General features: G+C 46.9%; 1 protein-coding gene across 6 annotated transcripts in view; it reads left to right on the forward strand.

Moving 5' to 3' along the window:
• Positions 1–1,616: 1,616 nt before the first annotated feature.
• The window catches only part of LOC140272621 (RNA binding protein fox-1 homolog 2-like), a 46,140-nt gene continuing 26,718 nt past the window's right edge, over positions 1,617–21,038 (forward strand). For 3 of the 6 annotated variants that reach the window (XR_011907958.1, XM_072368006.1, XM_072368007.1), the window contains exons 1-2: positions 1,617–2,701; positions 13,426–13,476. Coding sequence is in view for 5 of the 6 variants with exons in the window: in XM_072368006.1 (XP_072224107.1) it covers positions 2,444–2,701; positions 13,426–13,476 (309 nt within the window). In the remaining variant the exon portion in view is untranslated. Of the gene's footprint in view, positions 2,702–13,425; positions 13,477–15,931; positions 16,981–21,038 lie in introns of those variants that run through there. The other 3 variants (XM_072368005.1, XM_072368008.1, XM_072368009.1) reach the window with 3 other exon arrangements.

Below are 21,038 nucleotides of genomic sequence, written 5' to 3' on the forward strand. Positions count from 1 at the left end.
ACCCACGCATACATGTGGAGAACATGCAAACTCAAACCAGCAACCCTCTTGCTGTGAGGCAATGGTGCTAACCACCACACCACCGTGCATCCAATAATAAGGACTTAATCTATACTAAGACAAAACAGCGCAGGAGAAATAGAAATGTTCCCTCAGATACTATAGTATACAGTATGGTCCACGGCTGACATCATTCCACTGCTGTATCAAGAGAGTAATGGTTTCTGTTGGCTCTGCAGTGAAACAGGCAGCAGTGTGGAGTGATGTGACCCCTCTGTCTTCCATCACTGCAGGTTCAGTGGGTGGCAGAGGATCAGGTAGCAGGAGAGAGAAAGAGGTTGATAGAGTGAGTCATAGAGACCAAGAGGGGAAAAAAACGTGCACACACACGCACGCTCCACTCTCAGCTTCCTGCATGCACACACACAACACCTTTTACACACTTTTACACATGGCCAGTTGGGAAAAAGCAGTCGTTTCTTTTTTGAGTCAGGCGGGTGACGGGAACAATCAGTGCAGGTTTTATGACATAGGTGTGTGTGTGTGTGTGTGTGTGTCTGTGCCTGTCCAACTATCTTTGTGCAAACCAGTTTGAGTTAGCAGACTATTGGAATAAGAATATGTTGGGAAAGGGAGGATGTTGAGGCCATTTTTCATCTTCTCCCTCCATTTCAGAGGCCGTTTGAGGGTTAAGCCTTATTGCTTTTGAGGATTCAGAAAAAAAAAAGGCTTTAGGTAGGGCTTAAGCATTTAGTTGTTAACACTGAGAACAGGCTGAGGGGAAGAGGAGGACCTTGTGTAAAGAAATGTCCTTGCAAAGACAGCCATACAAACGTACGTATTTGTGATCCGAGTTCTATGACTTAGCTGGCTTTACATCTGTAAACCTGTCTGAACACCAGCAGATAATTTGGCTTCGTATGAGTTACACGACAAGAAATACACTAGAGTTAATGAGATAGTGCTTCCCTTTAAACGCTATGCCATTTATGACCCACTAGAGGGCGCAAAAACCTTAAAAAAACAAAAACAAACCCATGACTGTACTGTGTATCACTCCCTCAAATGAATTTCAAACAGTAGGGACGAGCGTGGGGCTCTTTTGATGTCATTTTCTTTTAGGTTTTTTTGTTTGTTTGTTTTTTTGCTTAAAACTTGCACGCACAAGAAAATACACAGAAATTTCCATATATTTTTATTGGCAAATTTAAACATGTATGGACGGATATAAATGTAACGAATATTCAAAAATGTGCAAACCGTTGACTACTGTGAGTAAATGCGGCAGACTGGATGATAAATCACTCCTCTCTCTACGAGCTTTAACATGTGTTTGCGGCTATTTCCAAATCCCCTGTAGTGTCTTAAAGTCAAACGTGGTCTCTTGCCGCTATGGTCAGTCTTTTTCCCCCATTTTTTTTTTCATATCTCATATTTTCATATGTTTGCGATTTTGCGTGTAAGGGGGGGGGGGGGGGGGGTTCTGGCAGGTCTATGAACAGTGAAACAGTGGGGCAAGCATCTTCGCATGAATTCGACTGATTTTTTAAATAAGTGAGGATAGAGGAGGAGGGAGCTGTAAGAAGGTGGTGTTGGTGAGGGGAGGGGGTTTGGGAGAAGAAAAAAAAAGAAGGCGAAGGAGACCAAGAAAACGCGGACCTCAGACCAGTCCACTCCCCCTCACGGTCTCCTCTCGCTATTCCCGGTCTCCATCGTGAAATCTGACTGCAGATCAGCGCAGCGCGACTCCCTCCACACTACGAGTTGGGACTGAGACCAGAGGAAATCGTGTTCGTCGGTCGCCAGGTCGGCACGCCAAGACTCATCCATAGCAGACCACGGCGAGGGAACGGACAAGAAGGGAGCGAATTCAAGGGGAAGGCTGGTAGGAACCACGGAGGACTTTAATGCGATAACACACACGGCGGCGAGAAGAGAGAAGGACTGGCTGGCCGCGCTGAAGGAGTAGTATTACGCTCAGCTAATTTCCAACATTTTCTATTCTTGGCAGCGAGAGTGTGCTCTCCGAGCCACATTTATAAAGAGAGCTAGCGGAATGTAATGCTAGCAAGCTAGCTAATGTTAGCTAGCTAATTAGCTTGTCAGGCATCCGAGAGTCGGACGTGTGATCTTTATGAAAATAGGTCACTGCTCAGCGTCGTTTTACTTTTTTCAAAGGGGGGGAAAAATCTGCTCTTTTGTTGCTCTTTATGCTGGATCCTGGCATCGTCATGATGTTCTGTCTCGCATAGCCAACGTCAAGTTAAGACAATAAACAGTGCGAGCTTTCCCACATTGATGAAAATCTGTTCGATATTACCCGTCTACGCGTCTTGTGGAAAAGCCAAGTCCGCCGTGACTATCAAGCTCTGAAGAAATCAGGAAAAGACAAAAGGGGCGGAAAAAAACCACAGACTTTTGACTTCTGACTGTCTGCCGTCCAATGTTAATGTCGACCGACGTTGCATCCCTAATGTTACCCGTTAATCGGGGAATAATGGACCGCGAAAGGGACATTGATGCAGCAGCCGCCGGAGCCCATGCGAGCTCGGCCGGGGGTCCAGCGGCTGTGCGGGGAATGAAGCGCGGAGACCCGGAGCCCGACGCTCAGACTGCCGCTGCTCTCACGGACTTGGCCGGGGCGGAATGCAAAAGACCAAGGATAGACGGGACCGGGAGTGTGGTTGGTGACATTGGACAGGTATGAACGCAATGTAAACACGAACTAATCCATCCGTCAACATCTGTGTCATTTTCCTCCTTTTCCCTTTCCCTCTTCAGCTTTGTCTTTGCATTATCATCTGCCTCCTTTCTCCTCAGTGATAAACATTTGTTCCTAAGCATCACCAAGGAGTGATGTTTTGACAGCCCCCCCACCCCCCCACCTCCCCCTCTCCCATCGACAGCATAGTCCTGCCGGTTTTGGAACAAAAAGAAAAGCCTGTAATTACAGCAAAATGAGAGATTTCTGAATAATACAACAGCAGAGCGTGCCGTGTTGAAATGCTGTAGCTGTGCTGGTGGAGCTGCTCAGCGACCAACCCAGACAAAGGTAATATGATCCAGGCTCCATTGCTATGACAGTCAGCACCACAGCAAAGATCAGAGCCGTTCATCATGCCTGTCTCACACGAAGGGAGCCCGTGCTTTGTCACATGTGGCGAGGTTTCCTGTGTTTTTCAGTCTCTTGGACAGATTTCGCTACAAACCGTGCTGGTAATTTGTAGCTAGTCACCACGTATCCTGATGCACATGGCATGTGCCATTAATGCCCCCTCCTCATTGTGGCTAGGTGTTAAAGGAGAGAGGCAGACGGGGATTGGGGGAGGGGTCACCACAGTGAAAGACAAAGAACAGAGCCTTTTGCTGGAGGCTGAAGGAGCAAAGGGGGCTCAGGGGGCCCTCCTTAACGTGGGTCTTCCCTGCTTTCATGACTCGACAGCTGAAACAGCAGAGCACCGGCGACCGCTCCTGCGTCTCTGGTCTAATGTACTCTTACAGTAAACCAGAGGGCTGCCTCGTCACAGGATGCACCTCTCTTGCTTGTTCTCCGTGGATCTGTTGCTATTTATTCCTCCGTGGCCCTCAAACGCACCATGCCACGCACGGTTCTTACACCTACACACATATGCTTTTGAAGTGCCTCTGATCCGGTGGTACAAGGAGAACAGTTTTAGCTGACGTCTGGTGTTTCGATCCAGGGAAACGGCGCTGAGAAAAGCCAAAGGGCAGGCAAACGTCACTCGAGGTCACCTGCTTGTAATTGAATCTGGAGAAATTGGTAAAAAAAAAAACTGTAATTGGGAGTGCAGCTGACCCGCTGCAAAGACTGATGGTGGTGCTGTGAAGCTCAGTGAGTTTCACGGAGGTTGTTACTGATGATCGGGGGGGAAAAGGTTACGGTAGTAAAGATGATGTGCAGGTGACGGCGGCGTGGTGTGGGGAGGGTATTTGCCCTGCCTATCGGTCGTATTGATTGTCGAGTACGAGGAGAGTAGATGGAGACACTGGAAGAGAAGGTGAAGTGGATTAAAGGTTTGGGGTGCAGAATAAAGAAAGGGGAAAGAGAGTGGTTTAAATGGCCATGATGCGCCAGTGGATTGCAGGAGAGGAAAAGAGACTCGGATTGATAGCTTGCATCCATCAGGGAACATGATGAGGGATGAGGGGGAAAGTGATGGATGAGGGGGATTGCAGTTGTTGGGGAAGGGATAAGCAGGGGGGGTATGGTCTGAATTAAAATGAGTGGTTCAGTAGCAGTATATGCTGGGAATGAATAAAAGAGAAAATGACATTGAGGGGTTATGCTGGCAGTTCAGGCATAAGAGCCGAGGAGCCGGCGAGTTGTGGTGTTGCTTCTGTGGCCAAAATGCCCCAAACAATTACTGCAGGATTCCCACTGAGAGACAGAGCCAGCAGACTGCTGACCTTCCAGACTCACTGTAAATCAACACTGTAATAATAAATGAGAGTGCAGCCTCCTCTCTTTGTTGCTCGTGCTCTCCTCCCCCCGTTCTGCCTCACACAGCCCCCCCCCCCCCTTCGTGTGTCCTCTGATTTGTCTCCCTCCTGCCCTCCCCAGGCATATTTCCAGATTGTTAATTGACTCCTGGTTTGCAGGCTTTCAGTGAACCCCCACCCCAGCCCAGCCCACGCTTTCCCTTTCAGCTATGCCTTTTCTCTCCTGCCATCTTTGATTGTTTCTCCACTTCTCAGCCCATCTCCCGTCACTCAGATCTGTGCATTATCTCTTTGTTTTTCAAGCTCCGCACGTGTGTTCTCTCATGTTTGTTTCTCCCCTCTTCTTTGTCATGTCTCATCCCTCTTTGGCCCCCCCACCCCCACCCCTTGGCAGTATTCATGCATCCCCTTGAGGCAATGCTGTGGTCCACTCGGATGCAGCGGGAGAACAGTTTCCAACTCTCTCTGCGTGTCGCTCCGTCTGATTCAGAGAGCCGATTTGTCCTATCGTTGGCAGTAAAGAGGCTTTGTGTTGCGCTAACGAGATCAAAGCTCATTCGGAGGGAGGCATTAACCAGACTGATCGCTATAAAGGGCTAAGGCAAAGGGAGAGGGAGCGGGCAAAGGAGTGGTTGATATGAAGGTTATTACCAGCAGTGAGCAGTTTCAGTTTCACAATGTTCATGGCGAGCAGTAGCCTGATCATTAGATTTAGCATCGCTTGAACAAATGGGGATCTGACTTTTGTCTGCTGAAGAGCTCAAAGAGAGATCTGTTCGGTCATATTGGCTGCTCCTGGGCCTTGAGCCCTAAAAAAAACACAAGAATAAATGAACTCTGTGCAGGTCTGTATGGATTTCTTTTGGGTTCTGAAGGTAAATTGCATTAAAAAAAACAAACAATGAAAGCTTTTGATTTTAAGTGTACAAAATCGCATTCTCTTGGATTTCTCTTCAAAATACCTTCAATTAGTCACATCTTAGAGTCTTCACCTGTCTGTAATTCCAGTGAAATGAGGTCACCTCCATTTTTTGCTGTTTTTGGGGAAAAGATTTGCTGAATAATGAGATGGAAATTCTATGGAAATAATTCAAGAGGCTTCATAGCTTTCTAAGAAAGTGGACAATTAACGGGTAAATGAGGTCATCAAAATGAATGGCGTGCAGTTAAGAAACCTCAGCGTTGGGGGATTGTAAAATGAGGTTTTTACGATATCAGAAAAAGTATGAAAGTGTCTGATTTGAAATGAGGGCTTTTCTTTTTTTTCTTTCTTTTTACTCTGCCATTGAATCGCAGGCTTTGATGCTTTCGCCCCCCAGTCACTTCGCTCTCCTCCTCGATGGGCCTCGGAGAGAAAAACTCTTTCACAGTTTGCATTTCACTGCCACGTCGTTCTCATTTGTTTAACCAGCAAGTCTAAGAATAACGTTAAGAAAAAAAGAAGTTCCCCGTCATAAAGGATGTTCTTTCTCTCTGGCATCCAGCTGTTGCCTGAGCAGCACATGTGGCTGACACAGCCATGGCAGAGGGTACCTTCCACTTTCCGTGGAGCCGCCTGCTGAGGAGCTGGTGGTGGGGAAAGGAACAGGAAAACATGGTGGAAATTGTAACTAAAAGCTGAAGTTTTAGGTGCAACAAAAAAAGTCATGAATGCTCTTAACTTGTTACACACACACACACACCCTCAAACTCTTGCATAACAGGACGACAGCACCCGTATAAGAGAGTGAAAAGAACTGTCTGCACAGGATTGGGAAATGAATATCATTTGATTTAAGACACAAAGAAAGAAATCAATGTGATATTTATTTTTTTATTGCTTTTTTTCTCTTTATTACATTTCTTATAATAACAGATTAATTGAATCGGCAGGTCAATGTTAAATCATTATCCGGTCAAAAGTAAGCAGCTTGTAAAGAAGAAATCTCCACAGAGGGGGGGTGGTGTGAGGCAGGAGCAGGTGGTGTGGGCCAGGCTGTGTTAATGTCTTAAAGAAGGCCGAACGCAGTGCCGGGGCCTTGCATTAGGCTCCCTGCTGCTGTTTAATGATTGCCGTTAAACTTTGAGCCGCAGCACAGCAGAGTCACCCTTGACTTTTGAACCGGCACCGATAAGCTAAAAATTCTCCAGACAGAGTTGCTCAACTCGCGGCCTCGCTATCTCTCCTTCTCTGTCTCCTTTCAGCTCGCTTCGCCGCGCTTTGTCGCCACGAGTGCAAACGGTTGCGCTGCCAAAGCGTAAAGAAACGTTCGCACGGGGAAAAAAGGGCACAGATTTGAGCTCTCGCTCATTTTTTCTTTTTCTTTTTTTCTTCCTTCTCTTCCGTTGCGCTCGCTCACGTGTTAATGGACACTGGACTCGGCTCCTTTAACATGCCACTTGCATGTTAACTCTCCCTTTATGGGTGTCACAGCCCCCCCCTTCCCCTGCCCCACATGTCTGCTCCCCAAGGCTGCCCCCAAACTGTCACATGTGCTCCCATCTCCACCCACACACACGGAGCCAAATGTCAATTCAGTGTTTCCCTTACATGGGGTCATCTGCGATGCATTGCCGCAGGATGGTCATAACAGCGCTGAACGTCATGAGCAATGCGTAGCAATGCATTTCACTCATGATATGTACCTGAGTTTGTGTGTGACGAGTTGGCCTTTTTAAGGTCTGCCATTGGCCCTCTCTGAGAATGAGTGCCAAGTGTCACAATGCTGGCATCTTAGAACCCTGACAAAGTATCCCAACTGTAATTTTTACTATGTTAGGATGGGATTCGCAGTGGTTATCTGGGTCGTGTCTACAAATGTTTCGGTGGTGCTCAAGTGTCACTGAGCCTAAAGTTCATCACACGTTATGTTGTGCTGTGAGCAGAGCTCTGCTTGGTTTTGCCCGTTCCTCTGGCTTTTTTTCATTTTGTGGTAATTTACCGAGCTCCAAAACGCTTCCAAATAGCCCGGTTGCCGTTTTCTTTATCCACTAAAAGCGATCACGAAGGCTGCCGCCTTTTTAAACTCCTGTAAAACTGAGGCAAATGAGGCAAACGATGAGAAGAAGTCAGCACCGCGAGTGAGAGGCAGCAGGCTATACGGACACAGTGTGTGTTTGTGTGTGTGTTAAGTGGCTGTTGGAGAGAGCGAGAGAGGGCAGTTAGAATCTGTGTTTTGGTGTTTGGCAACTCGACAAATCTGACGCATCAAATAGGTATTCTGCTGAAAATCCATTCGAGCACGAAATCCTGCAAAAATGTAACTGTAGCGTTTTCATTTTTTTTTTATTTTTAGATTTTAAGCTTTTATTTGTTTGGCGTTGTAACATAATCCATATCCATGGCGCACCAGAGGCTCTGTCTTCCCAACCTGAAATAATTAGATCTGACGGAAAACAATGAAGCGGCCCGCGGAGCATGTTGATGTGATTTATGGAGCAAAAGAAACGATCTGCACCGAGTAACTTTGTGATTATCGGAGCTTTTTTAAAACGCTGTTAAATAATCAGCCAAACATTTCAGTTTGCATCAAGCTTTAAAGTGCACACTTTAGTTATCATTAAATGTCACTCTTACAGGTTTATGGTTAATATTGGGGATACGAGCTAAAGCAGATTAAGGGGGAAAAAGTGACTTATTGCATGGATGGGTTCGGTGCTTCTGTTGTTTGCATTCGGCTTAGTGACTGTTTCAGCCACCTCAAAAGGAGCCGAATGCTGTGCGTTTTCTTTGTGTATTTTCTCATATTCTGGGGTTTAATTTTAGGTTAAGGCAGAGAGAAAACTAACCTTTGGTTTGTCGACTCACAAACTGGACATTTTCCAGCAGCAGGGTGCTCGAGTTTTTCAGAAGACGGTGCAGCCCGAGCTTAAGTGCCTGCAGGGATCTGTCCACATGTATGAGGAGGGACCCGTTATTAGGAGTCCAGCGTGTAAATAGAGAGGGTCATCTATAAGTGAAATAAAGAATAGCTGCGCCTAGTTCATATCAGATGTGTGTGAGGCTCCTGCTCTCTCAGAAAACGCATTAAGTGAAATAAAAAACAAACAAACAAGCATTGGGTCGCTGCTCTGTGGGTAGATCTTATTTATCAAGGTCTGAAAAAGGTGCCGCCTTAAGGCATAATCTTTCAGTGCTGGAAGAGTCTAGTTTATTCAGGTTTTTGGAGTCCTTCCCTGTATGCTATATGTTTTTAAAGGTGCAAAGGTTTTTTTTTTCCATCCCCGGGTGGCTGGATGAGCTTGTTACCTACCATTGAGCATGTGCTGAAAAACCGGATAAAGAAGAAACAAAGAAATACAAAACGGCTTATTGCAGATTTGCTGCACAGGCAACCTTTAAAGCGACTCTAAATGGACTACAAAGCAGAGCAACCATTTGTGTGCGGATCCACGTGGGAGCACAGTTGCAGCATTAGTTGTTCTGTCGAGTGCATTTGTCATTTCCTGCTTCATCCATTAGCTTTGCGCTGCCTTATGGAGGACAGCACATCAATCACTTCGCTCTCCGTCATCGGCCTTCTTCCAGTAGATCTGTTGCGTTTATTCCCTCTCCCTCATGGGAGGTTTGTGCCGTAGATGTTGTCACTGTGTCTGGCACCTCAGCCGTAATGATTTATCTTCAGTTTGCTGTCGCAGATTGACTTCATGGAGTTGGCAGAGTCGCCTGCAAAGAATGATTGAAATCCAGTATATTCTTTGTGGATTCCATGTCTCGGATGTGGCTCTGGCCGGCTTGTAAAAGCCCTCTCTCCTCCGTTTTCGTCCCGATACAGCAGCAAATATTTATTTGCTCTGTAAATATGCAGCCGAGGGTTAGAGTCCTCACCAGAGAGAGAAGTCGGCCTCACTTTGTGTGTTGTAATCCGAGCTCCTCCATCCTACCTCGTGGCATCCGGTCCGTGCATTTGCTGCTTTCCACTATTCGGCATCGTCTACCGATCTTTGAGTGACTTCCTTTCATCGCGCCCCCTTATCCTCTGCTGTGGGTTAATAACACCCGAGTGGAAATTTACTGGCACCGGACATTTATTATCAGGAGTTTAACTGCTGATATTCAAGCAACCATGTTCCGACAGTCGCCCACTGGGCGGATTTTGGTTGGAACCCAAATGAGAAACAAAAAACCTCTTAATAGTAATAATCCTCAAAACTACAAAGGCGTGAATATTACTCATTTAAAAGGCCATCAACGGGTCCACCGCCCTATTCACTGAACTTTAAACTTTCACCGAAAGCTTACAGATTACGGCGTGAGAGAATAGCTCCTTTTCCTAAAGCTTTGTGTGTACTGTTCTATTATTATGGTTAGTATGGTTAATCGCGTTTTAGCTGAAAATTACACTAAATTTGTGTTTGCCCGTCTCGACTTCTTACAGTTGTTGACATTTATTTATAGGTAGGGTAATGGTGTCATTTTCTCATCGGCGACACCTACTGTTTAGGATGAAGATTGCCGTCCAGTGCGCTTTTAGCGCTGGTATAAATGGTTATGGTGCTGTGTTGATCTCACAGTACACTCACACCTATGCTGTCTAGTTAGACCCCGGCCTCACAACCTCTCTGCTGGACGAGGGCAAAGAACTGCTTACACGAAGAGCTGGGGGGCGGGGTTACGGAAAACACCGTGAGCTCAGTGTTTGTCTCCTTTCCCAGATGTTTATGATTTAGTATCACGAGTCCTGTTTGTAAGCGCTTCCCAAGATCCACGGAGCAGCATCCATCATCACTGTTTAAAGGGGGGAAAAAAGAGGAAAAGTAAGGTTCTTCGGTGAAGATGAACAGAGTCCCAGCACTGTGGTGCTAATAATATCCAAAAAAGAGGGCGGTTCAAACGTTTAGCAAGAGAAAAGGGTGAGAAGTATGAATGAATGAATCCTGATGGCCCTGCCCTCTTGATAAGACTTTGGCAAAGCTGCAATATGTCACTGTAATGTGTTGGAGAGCTTTAGGATTTCATTTTTCTGCTTAATGAATTGTTGGCGGCAGCAGGTGGGATTTGTGTTCATATCCAGTGTTTGGTAATCAGACCCCACAGATCCCTTCCTCAGGCTGTTCTGTTAGAGACCACTGGATGCCTGCAGCAGCCTGCCTAATTACCCCCTCTCCCCTCCTCCTTCTGCCTCCACCCCTCTCACCATCTGTTGACCTCATGTCATTTTGCCTTCCCTTACCACTGCTGCTACTTTTTTTTCTTCCCGGACTCCTGTTTGCTCCAGTAACTCCCCAACTCTTTTCCTTCTCCTAAAATAGCAAGTTGGAGAGGGAGAAAATAAACAAGAGCGACGCCCTTTTAGTTTTGCCCTCCTTGGAGTGAAAGGGGGGGGGGCAGATAAGTGTGTGACTTGTTTTCGGTGCTTTTGCTGAGCGCCGCCAGCGCAGCCTAAAGCCTCACAGTCCACCAGCCGGCGCCTTCAAAGGCTCCTCTCTGCTCAGACTATATGCCATTAACTTCATGGAAACTTAGAGAAGGGCAGCCTGAAAACAGAACTTTGATGCAGCACACACTGTTCCTTCATTTAAAAACCGTGCAGCAGACGTAAATGCTTTTCTTTTCTTTTTTCTTTTCTTTTTTTAACATGTGCAGACGTTTAAAATGCTGAAAAGCGTTGCCGTATGGAAAAAGGAGTGCGCATACGTGTGCATCTGTGCTTTTGTGTGGCTGTTTTAGAGAGCCTTTAAAAACCAGGGATCAAGTTCAGACCCCCGATCCCTTCCCCCACCCTCTAAGAAAATATAAATCACATGGCATTCTTCTCTTATGACTCATTGTCTCCATTTTGCAAATGTTTTCTTTTTTATTTCTCTCCCCTTTCTTTGCTTTGGCCGTATTCTTACCCACATTCCTTCTCCTCCTCCTGTGTGTGTGTGTGTGTGTGTGTCTGCTCTCATTTTCATCTAGTTTTTTCCTTTTCTTCTTTCCTTCTTTCTTTCTTGTCTGTCCTCCCCCCATCTCACCATCCAGCTCCCTCCCTCTTCTCCTGCAGACAGATTGATTCCAGATGTTGCTTAACACCCCCCCCTCTCTCCCATCTTGTGCTCCTCTCTGTAAACTCCTCCTCTTTCTTCTTTCCACTCCATAGAACCAACAGTGACTCTACAATTTGATGGTCTGGGATAATTTTGGTGTAGATTTAGCTGGCGTTCCACTTTTCATCCCACTTGTCCTTGCTAGTGCAGTGACTACACCCTCACTTTGATTGCGAGAAACCCAAATTCTCAACGTTATTATGAATCCCATTGTAATAAAAGTCTCTAGTTTTTGATGCACTGAATCCACCACGAGGTAAGTCCTGTTTGAAATGCGCTGCAGTGTTGGGGACGCTCAACATGCATCTCTTTCCAGTTGAAAGAGAGCAGCCCCCCCCCCCTTTATGCTGCATTTCCATCTGTGCTGTGCGTTGAGCACCAGCAGCTTCCTCCAGTCAGCCTGCTGCTCAATATAAGTCTGTCCGTTCCCGTGTAAATGCGGCGCACCAAGGAGAGCGTTCCCCCTGGGGATGAGGCACGAGGGGGAAATTGGTTCCAGATGAAACAGGAAGTGGGGAGAGCGGACAAAGAAACGGCTGTTTGAGACGGGGAAATGGAGGACGGGGCCAGAGTCTGGACACACACACACAGCCAGAGTCAAAGTTTAAAGCTTGTGCATCTAAACAAAAAATAGAATAGCTTCTATTTCCTATTCTTTACTTCTTTCCTTTTTAAATATTTTTCTTTTTTTACACCCCCCCCATCCCGTCCTGGCTTTCCTCTAGCCCTTGCTGTCTAGACACTCCTTTCCCTTTTCTTCATTGGTCCATACATGGTGACCACATCAGTGTTTGGTCTCTTTGCCCATCTCCAAACCTCATTCTCACAAAGACTCGAACTACACAAGCAAGTGCTTTTGGATTAACGGCTCTTTGTCTGTCTGTTTATCCAAACTCTGTGTCAATTTGCCATCAATGCTGCTCTCAGTGTAACACTTGCCCTTGATCGGCTGGATGAATGCTATTAGGAAGTGATTCCCACAGCACACAGCTCGAGGTCAGGGCTACGAGGTTAACTCCGCTGACACTCTTCTGAAGCCAAATCTGCCTTTCTCGTTGCTGGAGTGTTGCACAGCCCACACTAAAGCTGCTCGTTGAATGGAGGCGAAGCAAATTTGAAAAATTCCCTGATGAAATGTAATTAGAACATCAGCAGTTCGAAAGACCACAAACTCACACCCTCCTCCAAGGCGTAGTAATGTGCAGACATATATTTCTTTCTGTTACCCCTTCAGAACCCCCCCCTCCTAACCCTCAACCTTCTCTTCCTCCTCCCTTCCCCCTTCTTGCTTAGTGAGACTCATGCTTCAGCTCCTTATCGAGAGCAGAGGCATGAATCTCACCAGGCGGTCATGTTTTCTCTGCGAGGCAAGCCAGCAGGCTAGACTGTGCCGGAGTCATCGCTGCTGTCAAAATATCATCGTTTAGTTAACTTTGCCCATTATTCCAGTCCTCCTCCGGCTCCCCCTCCCTCACCGACTTTGTTCTTTCTCCTCCTCCTCCTCACCTAACGATGCCACAAACAATGGCTCCTCTCGCCGGGCCAAAAGTGACACAGAAGAAAATAATGGTTGCAAAGAAAAGGGTGAGGGAGACAGAAATAATCTAATTAAAAGTAATTACAGAGCAATTAACCACAACAGTGGTTTCAGCGGGGTTGATCGGGGACAGGGGCTGCTACTGCAAGTGGATTCTGATTGGTTAGTGCGGCCGGATGAAAGTTTGGGAAGCTGCAGTTATGGGTCACCAGTCATGGCATCCACACAGACTGTTGTATGTGTGTGTGTGTGTGTGTGTGGTCCACCTGTTTTAAATGATTAAGTCAAATCTGATTTTGATATGTATTTGAGCACATTTCATTTGAAATGTACAAGTTTTGAGCCATCGTGCCACCTCAGCTCCTTTTCAAAAGCACATCCACTTACACTGCTCTCATCCCTCCTGTTGTCTCTTGCAGAACAATGAGCCTTTAAACCCCGGTTTCCATGGATACCCACCTCACAGTCAGGTAAGATTAGCGTTGGCTTGCAAATCTCCGTCGCAATGAATCAAAAACAATAATGTGGCTGAGAAGCCTTGACAGATGTTAGTAGTCCTGCATCTGGCTGCTCTGAAGGAGCGTATGAGCTGAAACGGGCTTTCAGGTACAGATAATCGAGGGCTGTTTGCTGATGGGATGGCAAACGTGTTCAAATTGAAATCAATCGCAGGAAAGAAAAAAAAAATCATAAAATATATATGCATCTATTTTTTTCTTTTCTTTTAGTAGTGGACTATTTTTTCTTGTCCTGCTGATCCGAGGGTTGTTGTCTCTTTACTCCAGTAGCATTGGACTACTATATTTACATGTTGCCAGCTATGATGTTCTTTTCCCACAGCGCTGCTAGCTCATAAATGATGTCTCTGGAAGAGGAGCCGGTTGTGACTAAGCTTCTCTTTCAAAGACTTGATCCTCAGAAATTGGAGTGAAATTATGCTATCACCTGCTTTTAGCTAAGCTGTGCGAGCGCCGCATGCAGGGGACGAGTTCATATCCTTTCACACTTCCTCACTCTTTATCCCTCTCTCTTTTTCTCCGTTTCTCTGGTGCTAAGTGTCTCTCCATGCATATTGCTCTCTGTAACGAGTGCTTTATGTGTGCGGCGCAGCGGCGGGGTAGCTGACTATTTTGTTATCTCCTTCCAAGCAGCAGAGCAAACTGAGCGGCTCAAACCAGCTCAGGCCCAGTGTGTGTGGATGTGCGTGTGCATTTTTTATTTATTTTTTTGAGTGAGTGTGTCTTTGTCTTGGTATGCATGCGCGTGTCTCTGCTCTGTGTTTGGGATGTGCAGCTCTCTGACAGTGCCACAGGAGGGGAGTGTTGATCTGCAAGCCTGTGCGCCCCCCAGCCTCCCTCCCCTCATCACAAGATGGGAGATGCTCTCAGACCTCATCTCTCTCATGCATTTCATTTTCCCCTCATATACTCTGCTTGACTCTTTGCTCCCGCTCTCCTCCTGGCATCTCCTTTCTTGGGAATTCAGCTCTGGCAGAGTGTGAGGGAGAGGCGCTGCAAGAATTTAGCTTAAAGGTTTAAAGTTGATTTTATTTAAACCCGTTTCCCGTCCCTTGTGACCAGTATTGAGCTATTTTTGGTTGGATGCTCGCTTGACGGAAGGGAGGGGGAAAAAAGAGTGGAGATTAAAGGAAGACGAGGAAGAGAGAGGGAGCCGTGGTGGAATAGACGCAGGAACAAGCTATTTAAGATGGCTTGCCTTCAGGGCAAAAAATCATACAGGCCTGAATCCCTCTCACCTGCCTGGGTTCATCTGCTTGCAAGACAAGCACTTGGGCTGAGAAAGCGACTGATCTGCAGTGTATCTGAACTCCTCGAGTCACCTGTTAAATGCAGAGCCAGACATACACTCCAGAATTTGTTTTTATAAACGATTCCAAAGTCATTCCTGCTAATATATTCTGCCCTGTGCACACACATTAGGTCTCTCCAGCATATTGGCTGCTGGTTATCATGCAAATGGAGTTAGCCAAGCCTAGCTTAGCAAGATTGGCTCGTTGGTCGCCGCAGTACATTTGTCTTGGTAACGCTCCTGTCGTATATTATTTATGCTTGTTTGAGCTGCCTGTAGGTCTGCCTGTGTCAATATGAGTGCGTTAAACGATGACAGGCTCCTGTGGGTCCCTGCTTGCTGCACTGTGTGTGTAAGTCGGTGGGTGAGTCCGTGGCTACTCTGTCTCGCGGGGTCGTACATGTCAGTCTTCTGCTGTTTAGATCACAGAAACGATCGGGGTTAGCAGCACACATACAGACCCGTGCAGGCAGTCGTAGAGGCTGCATTTTCTGTCATTTATTTAGCAGGAGTCTCACAGCAGGCGGTAGCCATCACACAAGCTACTTTAATTCTCTTGAAAATGTTACTGTGGAAAAGTCCAGCTGGGGTTATGGATTGTTGTTCGCTGCTGTGCTTGGAGAATGCGGCCTTTTCTGAAATGAGCTGGTGACTGTTGGATGGAGCTTTGGTTGAGTCCATGCACGTGTTTGCCAGCCAAGGTGCATCAGCATGAATGCAATCAAAGCACATCTGTGTGTACATTATATGCATGTATTTGTGTGCGACTGCATGTGTTTATCGCTCAGTTCAGTCTGTGTAGTTAATCCTGAGATCATCCCTCTATTCATCCTCTCATCCTCCTCACTTACAGCCCTAATCCTGTCATCCCTGGCTCTTTTTTTTCCACCCGGTCCTTTATCCATTTATCTCCCTATCCCGTTATCTGCCGCTCGCATCCACTGCCCCTCTGTCCCTCCCCCCCCCATTCCATTCTAGTCCAGCTCCTCTCGTTTGCCTTCTCCCCCTCCAGCCCCACTTATCTTTCCCTCCCTCCATCCCTCCATCCCTTTGGACCCAGTTCTCGCCAGACTCAGCAGATGTCTGAATGCTTGGCATCAGGGCTTTTTTTCCGCAGAGTTCAGTCCCTCCCATATGAAAATGCAGTGCAAGGAACTGCACTCTCATCTCTGCAAATTAAGCGCCTCCTAACAATGCAGTGTTGGAAAGTGACGGAACTGAGCCAGAGGAAACAGGCGCAATGCAGCGAAATCCAGATTCATGTTCAGGTTGAGCTGTAGGTGCTGGAGCTGGGGCTGGCTCTCCCTCAGTTATAAGATCCTTCCATCAGTCTGATGAAGACAGCTGCAGCAGAGAGATGGTGATCTAGGAGCCTTCCCACGCAGCTAGCTACCTAGCTGTCTACCGGCTGGCCTACCTACCACTGCTTTTTTGGAGCTGACAGGCTGCCACGCAATAAATAAATCATCAAAAAAAGCTGCAATGCAGTGGGGGTCGCTTTCGTGTTCTGTACTCTCAGGCAGCCAGTGTGTGGATAGAAGACAGCATCTTCTTCCTTTCCCGTTTCTTGTCTCTCTCCAGGGGCTTGAGGAGACAGCAACAACAGCTTTCTGACTCCATCCAGAGACACAGGGTTAGATGGCTACATGGAAGGATGGATGCTTTGATGGATAGGAGGGATTGAGCCTGAAAGGGAGGGAAAGTTTTAAAAGAGGGGCGGGAACAAGAGGAAGCAGGGAGAGCAGCGGGACGCGTAACGTGAGCGTGTGAATGACAGACGCAGAGCAAAGAGAAGAGACCCGGGCTGGCAGGAGGAGAGAGAGAGACAGAAAAGGCCCAAGGGGGATCAGAGCGGCCGGGCCGCAGAGACGGGCTCGGGAGTGACAGGCAGACGAGGCTTGCGTGCTGGAGGAGTAGAAGAAGGGACGCCGGCAAAGGGAAGGGGGAGTGAACGAGGGAGAATTTGAACGTGTGAGACAGACGTGGACTGAAGCCATCGTCAGCTCATGGTCCTAGAGCACAGGCACAGGGGAGGAGGAATAGGAGGAGAACGAGAGACACAGAGGGAAGGAGAGGGGAGAAGGAGCGGGATACCGGAGAGCTGGTCAGCAGTTGTTCCTCTAGATCAGACAATGATAGGGCTGTACTACCCAGCTATGCTTCCGGTAAGTTCCCTTTTCGGGCAGAGCTTCTTTTGATAAACTACCGGGTGCACGTGTCGAGCGTAACGATGCAGAACTGGGGGAGAGAGGAAAAAAAATCCCATTTTGTTTCTTTTTCATTAGTTTGGTTTGGCTTTCAGGCAGCAGTAATTGGTGAGCTGTTTATGGTGTAGCCTGCTCTGCTTTGCGGTGTCTTGGCCCAGGTGAGGCCTTTGTCAGATAGTTGGCAGAGTTTCAGACCAACAGCAGGGCTTGTCCCTGCAGCTCTGCTCCTTCCACTTTTTTTTTTTTTTTTTTAACAACGTGTATCCAATTATCTGTGATTGTATTTTTTTTCTTAGATATGTTCCATTTCGTTGTTGTCACCGGGGCAGAGACGGTGGACCGTAAGAAAGCGGGTGTTTACACTTGGTTTGCAGCATAAAAACAGCTCGTCACATGCAGATACTTAACTCCATAGATTGTAATGCAGTTGATGTTCTGTGCTCTTAGCATATGGTGGGCGTGTCTGTGCTACTTTAGCTGAGAGACAGCCCCAGGATGAGAGCTGCTCTCTGGCTCTGTTCTAGCATGTCCTGCTCTCTGGTCTTGGGTTGCTTTGGGCCTAAGGGCGGGTGTTTGAAATTGGGGGAGATGGCAGAGAATGCGCACAAAGACGAGGTAGCAACTGCTGCAGCTTGTCTTGACATGCACATTTCCATTTGTGAGACCCCCACCCCCTCCATGCTGACTGCACACAGTGTCGCGTAATATTTCATACGTATGCGTTTGTCACGTCGTGTCATGTGCACGGGGGGGGGGGGGGGGGGTGAAGGCAGAGGTTTTGTCAAGCGAATCAACGTTGTCATCCAAGCTGTCCGTGCAGTTTAAACTTCATCCGTCAACTGGATTGAGGGAGACAGGTGCCAAGGCGCAGTTGTTTCTGGGCAACGTGCACACAAACGCACACCACTTCTGGGCTACTTCTGCCACACAGCTTTTATTGTATAGCCGTAAAAGAAACGGGAATACTTTGAGCGCTAACGGTAGCTGCTGCGGTTTGGTGGTGCATCCTATTTACTCCAGCAGCTGTTGGTTTGAGCGGAGACATCACGGTTGAGAAGCTACAGGTCCTCTCTCTGTTGTGGAGTTGGGTTAAAGTTAGAATGCGCATGTTGTTATTGTACAAACACCTGCTGACTGCACGCCCACATGCAGTTTGACGCGCTTCTGATCATTTGGACTGAACTCTGCTGTGCCTTTGTGCTCATGTGATTATGCGGGGCTGATATTCTGTTCAGAGTTTGCTTTCCTCTGGACCTCTAAAGGATCATCATCGTTAAATGTCCATTTGCGGCACGAGTTGTCTTTTTCTCTCGTTTTCTCCGTGCCACGTTTGTTTCTCCTGTTTTCCTTTTAATTGCCCGTCCTCCGCCCCTCCATGTTCCTCCCTCTGCGAGCACAATCATCTCTAAGCTGAACACATTGTTTGCCCTCAAAGAGAATGATGCCAAATGGAGGATGGCATTTTATTAGCGAGGAGGGTGTGAGGGTAAGGGTAGAGGGGTAGTTCTGTGTGTGAATGCACTGTGAAGGTGACACTCCTGTCGTTCCTCTGTAAAATTTATGGCCCTGCTCTCTATTTTGGGTGACACGTCTCTATAGAATACAGCGGATGAGAGTAACCCAGATTGTTGACATAACTGCAAGTGTGGCATTAAATTTCACAACAGTCACCATTTTATGGTCAACTCTGCTGATACTGTCTGCAGCTGAATATTTAGAATTCACCAAAACCAAGCTCCCGCCAGGAGACTTTTTAGATTCACGCATTCCTTCTGGTTTTCTTTCTATATCCGTAATAAACTGATGTAAAGTTTTTTTTTTTCTTTTTTTTTTTCTTTTTTAATTAGCTTCAAAACCTTTTACGTAGTCGTCTCAAAGTGCATCAGCCAAGTGCTGTGTTTGTAATTTGGAAGTGAAAACCTGTGTGCTACGCAATGAAAATAAAGGAAGGGAACTACATACCTTAAACACATTTGTGCCTTTTTTTTAAATGAAATTTGGTAAAGTTTTTCTTCACAAACGTCACCGAATACTCCCATTTTTTTCCCCCTCATTTCCAGCCGGTCGAAATGTGCCGTGTTCCCCTCGCAGGTGTTGCAAGTGGCCATTTTCGGGATCAAAAAGTTTCAGATCAAAGACGCGCTTGGTGTGTCGCTGCGTGCGTGTTTGCTTTGACCGACCGAAAAAGAAAAGGGGGGGGGGGGGGGGGGACCTCCCTGTGCTCCGTTCCCCCCCAAAGACTCAGCTGACTCTGCCTCTGCCTGCTGGCTAGCAAAAGCTAAAAGCTAACCGGCCGGGCTGTCTGCAGATATCAAACGGCAGGTCGCCTCGATGCTGGCCTCAGATAAGCGTCTGAGCCCCTCTTTTAAGAATATGGTCGTCGGTGAAAGCCATGAAACTGCGTTTCTCGAGTACAACTAAAAAAAAGAATAAAAATGTGTCAGATTTTGGTCTCGGCTGCTTTTTGCTGACGTATAAAGATAGAATAAATACATTTCTCCAATATTTTCCGACTGTGCTGCATGTTTGAGTGCATTAGAGTGATTTAATTAGCAACAGCTAGTTATGTTCCACTCTGGATGGAGTCACGGGACATGGCAGATCCCGTCTCAGTGGAGGTGGACAGGCAGGCTGCTTGGCCCCATGACCGGACCGCTAGTGTTCTCCTTTTTGGTTGTCAGAGAAAGAGATTCTCAGGGTTTCCACGTTGACCATTGTTATTGGTTTTAGATGACGTTTGCCGCACTCGTAACCGGCGCAGCCTCAAACTGACAGGAATCTGTGTACAGTTCTGTCGATGTCAGCGTACGGTTCAAACAAATGGAGTTTAATCAGGCAGTTGCTTAACTAGTTTTAGTCATTGCCCTATAGGAGTTAAAATGAATACAATACAACACGAACATAAAGCCCAGAGTCCTCAGTGTTGGTGGCCTAATGCACTACGTGAGAGTACTCCACCTCAGGGTTAACTGCTTTCCCACTGCCCATGAAGCCACGGTGATATTGTCCGACACTAATGTTGCTCTAACCGCCATTGCCTGAGGCTTTGAGGCTGTATGCAGAGGTGTGAAAGCACTCCACATGTCACCTCACGGTGCACATAAATACGCATAGAGAGGCAGATTGCGGGCTATGTGAAACACAGATGTGGTGCAGCAGAGCCCTAAGTGTATGCACTCCCGTATCTCCTAGGTTACCTGCTCCTGCATGGCAAATAGCAGAGGAACGCCGTGCCTCGGCTCACACTGCAGCAGCAACTCGGCGCTGCCGGCTTTTTTTTTCATGTTGAAAATTCCTCCCGACGGCCTGCTACAAACGACCCATCTTCCCAGCCTCTAATCAGAATCTGCAATCGACTTATTTTCTTTGACTGCTGGGAGCAGCAGAGCCGACAGTACATTTTAAAACATTCAACTGTTTTCACTGGTTCCATTTGGACATATTCAGTCATTTCAATTCCCCGATTGTAAATGTTAGCCGGCGATGAGAAGTGAGCTTGAATGATGTCTTGAAATAACAATTATGATTTTTATTTTTTTTAAATAATTTAAGTCTAATCATGTCTGAAGAGGAAATCAGGCTGAGGAGGAGACAAGTTATCATTTTAGGCCTTTCTTTTTGTCATTGGAGGTAATTCTGTAGTCTTCCAGTCAGGATTATGAACAGTATTAATTCAACTTAACAGGTGCTCAGCGTCACCTTGTAAGGGACTCCATAATCCTAACGTAACATAGGAAGTAGTGTTTTAGTGAATTACCACAGAGACAAACAGCCACACTCCCTTACAATCCTCCCAGCTTAGAGTCTGATCCAGCTTCAGTGTTCCTTTTGAACGATAAGTGCAACATGTCGTTAAAGGTGTTCCAATTCAACAATACTGTAGGACCTGCCAAAGTACAGCGTGCTCATGTGGTGTCCGCTGTGGAGCTTCCAGCTGGAGCCTGCCCCCGATTTAAATTAGAAAGAGGCGACAAATGACCTGCGACTCGCAGTCCACTTTTACAGTGTCCAGGATG

The sequence above is a fragment of the Leuresthes tenuis genome, unplaced genomic scaffold, assembly GCF_036924035.1.
Source record: "Leuresthes tenuis unplaced genomic scaffold, fLeuTen1.0.hap1 SCAF_17, whole genome shotgun sequence".
NCBI classification, from domain to species: Eukaryota; Metazoa; Chordata; class Actinopteri; order Atheriniformes; family Atherinopsidae; genus Leuresthes; species Leuresthes tenuis.